This window comes from Misgurnus anguillicaudatus, chromosome 20, assembly GCF_027580225.2.
Source record: "Misgurnus anguillicaudatus chromosome 20, ASM2758022v2, whole genome shotgun sequence".
Lineage (NCBI taxonomy): Eukaryota > Metazoa > Chordata > Actinopteri > Cypriniformes > Cobitidae > Misgurnus > Misgurnus anguillicaudatus.
In genome coordinates, this window is record NC_073356.2 from 27,144,704 (window position 1) to 27,150,224 (window position 5,521).

The following is a 5,521-nucleotide window of genomic DNA, read 5'->3' on the forward strand; positions in this document are numbered from 1 at the left end:
TTGGGAGATATTAAGTTTTTTTTTTTACCTGTTTACCAATCAATTCCTCAACTACACCATTAGCTTAAATATCAATTTTTTTATGAAAAATTCACATAAATTTTGATCTAAATTTTATTTAAATAGTTTTTAGATATTGATCTAGATGTTATGTGTTGAATTCTGCAATTTGGTGTTTAGAAAAAAACTTAAAAGAATTACAGTTTAGGAAATAAATAATTTTGACCAGCAGATGCCGATAGAGACCCATACATTTTACTAGATGTGGCCAACTGCTCAACATCAATACTTTAGTGAAACGTTTTGTGAATTTATGTTTATATAAACATTCGAAAGGATGTTAAAAATAAATATTATTTCAAATAGTAGATTTTTGGTATTTAGTTGTTAAACACCTGTGTGAGTATTTTACATCTTTTTTTTTTTTTTTTTTTTTGCCAAATTCGGTAAAAAATGCTCTCTGTGGCAGTCATACCTTTGTGTGGCTGTTTGTGTGTGTGTGTGTGTGTGTTTGTGTGTGTGATTGAGCATGTCTTTTCACTATTGCATTTGTGCTCTAGTACCAGGCCTACCTTTCTGTGTAAAAATTTTCAGATTTATTCTGATGTATTGATTTTTTTTTTTTTTTACAAATAAGAAGAAAAAATATTCTTTTGCATTTTCCATTCATTTCAATTGGGGTCATTTTTACCCCCAAAGGGCCTCTTTTGGTTAATTTTTTACACCTCTTTAGAACGACCAAATCAAGCCCAGTTTTTTATATGAGTCTTCACCGGTAATCTGGAAAAGTCACAAAATCTAATTCCACTGAGATGAAGGGAACCACGTTTTTCAAACTCAAGAAAAGTGGCTTGGGGGTAAAATTGACCCCAAGGGACTTATTAGGGTTAATGCATCGTAAGTCACTTTGGATAAAAGCACATGCCAAATTCATAAATGTCACGTAAATTTACTTTTTACCCACAAACCGTGGATAACATCATGTTTAGATTTACATTCAGAAAGAAAGTAAATAGCAACAGTATAAACAGTAATGTAAAAAACCTACCTGCCACCTTAAATTAAAAAGACACACAAACAAGTCTCAATAGTCATTAAAGATATATACATTTTATTTATTGACAAAATAAACAGTCTAACGAAGAATATGCATAAGCTGATATAAATGAGTATACAGCCTTGAAAATGTAAGGGCTAAATGCACTGAAATTAAAGCCTCTGCCAAGAGCATCAATATACCGTAAATGGAAAATGATGAATTATACACTGACTGAAAGAATTGTATGAACAAAGTATGAACATAATTGTAAATGGGTTATAAGTGTAAATTGCCTTTTCAACAGTGCAATAAAGGGTGGGGAGATAAAACCTGAACCATGGAGCTCGCGCTTTTGCCATGTAAGAGGATGGTGAGAAAGGCTGGGAGATTGCTATCTCAGTGACGTGCATACAGGCAATATTTCAATGCGCCAGCAGAACAGAGCATCAAGAACATCACCTGAAAACCACCTGAAGATCAAAACATCTACCAGTGAACGCCATCACTCTGAGCAGGCAAAAGGATTATCAGAAGCTATCCTATATGCATTTTTATTTTTGTGAAATTGTCAGAAATTTACATATTATGATACGCGCGCAAGCTCGTGGACTCCAAAAAAACTTTAAAGGGATTTTAAAAGCGCAGGAAAATCTCTATAGAGTTTCTCTTCTGGGGAATCAATAAACCAGGAAAACAAACTGCAGAGTTGTTGTTTCTGGCGACGCGTAAACCCAAGCTGACAGCAAAGATGAACATCCAAAACAGCAGTGATTTAGAGAGACCTGAGATCAACATAGACTTTGATGCACCTGAAAAATCATTATTCGGCATTGGCACCGACAACTTCGTCACTCTTCTGATTTTCGGACTCATTTTTTCTCTGGGTGTCCTGGGAAACTCTCTGGTCATCACCGTCCTGGCGCAACGCAAACCTGGACAGCACCGCAGCACCACCAACATTTTCATCCTGAACTTGAGTATCGCAGATCTGTCGTATCTTCTCTTCTGCATCCCGTTTCAGTCAACAGTCTACATGTTGCCCACCTGGATCCTGGGTGCCTTTATTTGCAAGTTCATCCACTACTTTTTCACAGTGTCCATGTTGGTGAGCATCTTCACTTTATCTGCCATGTCGGTGGACAGGTACATCGCCATCGTGCACTGCAGGAAGTCGTCGTCGATCAGAGTTGCGCGCCATGCATTGATCGGGGTGATGGTTATATGGGTGCTGTCTTTTGCCATGGCCACCCCTGTTGCCTATTACCAGGGCATCGTGGAAAGCGAGGATAACAGTACGTTTTGCTGGGAAGTGTGGCCAGACCACAGCAGGAGGAAAATTTATGTGGTGTGCACATTTGTGTTTGGATATGTGCTGCCGTTGATTCTGATATCTTTCTGTTATGCTAAGGTCAGTGGATCAGGTTTAAATCTGACATTTTGTATGTATTTTTATAAATAAATGTGGGATCTTTAAGAAGTAATAACAAAAGGTATTTTCATTTTTTTATTTATGTGTCTTTAGGTCCTCAATCATTTGAATAAAAAACTGAAAAATGTTTCCAAAAAGTCTGAAGCATCTAAAAAGAAGGTAAGCATCTTATTAACGCTTGCTTTAAACTAGGGATGCACCGAATCCAGGATTCGGTTTCGGATTCGGCCGAATACTGGGCTTTTTGGCGGGGTTCGGGTTCGGCCGAATCCTAGATTTTTTTTCCACCGAACCGAACCCTAGGCTTGCGCTACGCTGGTCGACGTCACGCAGCCGTTGATTACACACATCGGGTGCTGACGTGGAGATGAGCTTTTTCTTTCGGTCAGCTGGACACACCAAAACTTTTAAACACCGCTGAAAACGCCTTGAGGACCCCAAATGCCAGCTGTTTTTCAGCCGAGCGCTTGGTAGCTGTGATGCTTCAGCTGTGAGCCGGTTGGTTGCTGTGGTAATGTCCCGCCCCTCCTCCACTGTAATTGGACGGCCGTGTGAAGACTGACATTGACGAGCGGAGCTTCTCACTCAAAGTTAAATATAGTTTTCAGCGCGGAGCTGCTTGCTTATTGGAAAAACGAGCGTGTCGCAACGCATCGCTTTCATTATGCATAGGCTTATGGTAATTGTCAAAATAGTTTTTCCAACTTGTCATCCTGGCATAATGTACAGTTAAAATGAAATAAAATGAAAAATACACTGCTGTGGACGTTGTTTACTTCATTAATGTGTTTTACTGTGTTGGAATAAGGATGCGAGTAGGATTCGGTATTCGGCCGAATCTTAAACGGTGGATTCGGGATTCGGCCGAACCTAAAAAATCTGGATTCGGTGCATCCCTACTTTAAACATCTAAATTATTCAAATTTCCTGCAGTATCACATTTGCAGTGCACAGTGGTGAAAATGGTTCATTTGGAGAACTTCAGTTGGGAACAAATTTTATTTTTGTAAACCATAGATGCCAAAAAAATCCACTATTTGTATAAAAATGCATACTCAAATAAAATATGGAAATCGTCTACATTTTGTACTGGAACTTGCCCCCTCCCCGTTAAAATTTACCACACACACGCAGTCCCCCCAAGTCCTCCCATTTCCACCCTAAAAGTGCAAATTTCTAGAAACTCAATACTTACATATGAAAAAATATATGTATGCCTGGTTTCACAGACAAGACTTAAGGCTAGTCCCAGACTAAAATAAATGTTTGAGCTCTCTTAAGTAAGGAATAATTGACGACGGGCCATTGAATTATAAGAAAATAATGCACACCCAAGGTGCAATGCGGCACCGGAGTCAATTATTCCTCTTATACCACGGTAACCACAAATATTGCTCTGGTGCCTATTGTTAAGACATTTGAACAAGTTAGGTGTGCGGTTATCAGAAATTAATACATACCCACGGAACACTTCTCAGCCAATCAGAATACAGCATTCAACAGACCCGTGGTATAACTAAAAATAACATGCCCTGGCATATCTAAAAATATGTCAGTGTCATTGTTTTTTCTAAGGCATTTTTATAAAAGTGACCTAAATATCCTAATTTACCTATAGGGCATTAGCTAAGCCTTGTTTGTGAAATCAGGCCTTAGCGTTTTAAACTCCCAAAATTAAAAACCCCTTTCTTTCTGTTCAGACTGCTCAGACAGTGCTGGTGGTTGTGGTGGTCTTCTGCCTCTCCTGGCTGCCCCATCACGTGGTTCATCTCTGGGTCGAGTTCGGCTCCTTCCCCCTCAACCAGGCGTCCTTCGTGTTCCGGGTGGCCGCCCACTGTCTAGCCTACAGCAACTCTTCAGTTAACCCTGTTATATACGCGTTCCTCTCGGAGAACTTTAGGCAGGCGTATAAACAGGTTTTTCGTTGTCAGGTTACTTCTGAATGTCCCACGAATGAAGCCAGAGAGATGAAGAGCAAGATGGAGGCAGGGCCATCCACCAATTGCACAACCGTGTAACACCTGCGGCTGTAATGCTTGTCATATTCATGGAGAAGACAAGGACCTTGATTCGAACTGAGCATAATTCATCACTGTTTAATGTTGGTCAATGCGTTGGTTATATTATTGGTACATTTAATGAATTAAGCCTTGTGTGATGATGATGAAAATATGCATTTTCTCTGTGCTTACTCATGATGATGTAATTATGGGTGTATCATTTGTTAGAGATCTAAAATAGTGAGAGTAAAAATAGTCTGATCTGAAATTTTTTATTGGTCTCCTTCAGAATTAAATGTATCCAAACAAGATTTCTGTTCAAGTTGAATTTAAGAAGTGATGTCACAATCTTCCCCAAGCACCTCAGTATAAGATAACTCCAGCCGACCCATCACTTGAGGAATATGAAATGAACATCATTACGATTAAAATTGATAAGTGTCCTTAACTTTGATGGGAACTCAGAAACTCAATCTACATGCGTTACACTAAGTGCACACTCTGGACTGAAAAATCCAATCATAAGATGCTGAACTGCCCTAGGGTCACGATAAGTGGTTATGTATATCTGTTCATTTATTCACACAAGAGACATGACAAGATTGCTGCTGGGATAAATGTACCTGAATTACTGATAATGGATTATACTGTAAGAAGGTCGTGCAGGCTGCATTGTCACGATCTCTCAACTCACGTGGAGGAGGGGGGTGTTATTGAAAAATGTACTTTAATATTTTAGTTGATGACACTGACATATATCAATATATTTACAACTGTATTTTATCGTCATGTGCTGATGGTTTTTGTGATGTGTAGTAAAGTTCTTTCATGTGTTCCAAAAAGTGTTTCTGTGTCAAACTATCCTGCTTTGGTCGTCATGGAGACAACGTGCAGTACCTGAGCGAGCTCTTCAGTCTATGGCTTTGGTGTGAGCAACAGGAGTTGTAATTGACATTGTGTGTTTGTGTTTGTGTGTGCGCGTATGTGTATGTGATAGGTCAGCGTGATCCACACAACACATCTGAAGCTTCTATCCGATATGGGAGAAATAGA

The 5,521-nt window shown here is 39.2% G+C and overlaps 1 protein-coding gene across 1 annotated transcript; it reads left to right on the top strand.

Annotated features, from left to right (window-relative positions):
- The first annotated feature begins 1,347 nt into the window (after positions 1-1,347).
- galr1a (galanin receptor 1a) lies at positions 1,348-5,300 on the top strand. The gene is made up of 3 exons (XM_055167064.2): positions 1,348-2,447; positions 2,562-2,627; positions 4,169-5,300. Exons 1-3 carry the CDS (start codon positions 1,788-1,790, stop codon positions 4,484-4,486), a joined length of 1,044 nt encoding a protein of 347 aa, XP_055023039.1. The 5' UTR covers positions 1,348-1,787; the 3' UTR covers positions 4,487-5,300.
- The last annotated feature ends 221 nt before the right edge of the window (positions 5,301-5,521 follow it).

Bases quoted from the DNA above. Each gene is read 5' to 3' on its own strand.
- galr1a (XM_055167064.2), top strand. From the start codon at position 1,788: ATGAACATCCAAAACAGCAGTGATTTAGAGAGACCTGAGATCAACATA. The intron at 2,448-2,561 runs GTCAGTGGATCA...ATGTGTCTTTAG, and splicing joins TATCTTTCTGTTATGCTAAG to GTCCTCAATCATTTGAATAA. The intron at 2,628-4,168 runs GTAAGCATCTTA...CTTTCTGTTCAG, and splicing joins CTGAAGCATCTAAAAAGAAG to ACTGCTCAGACAGTGCTGGT.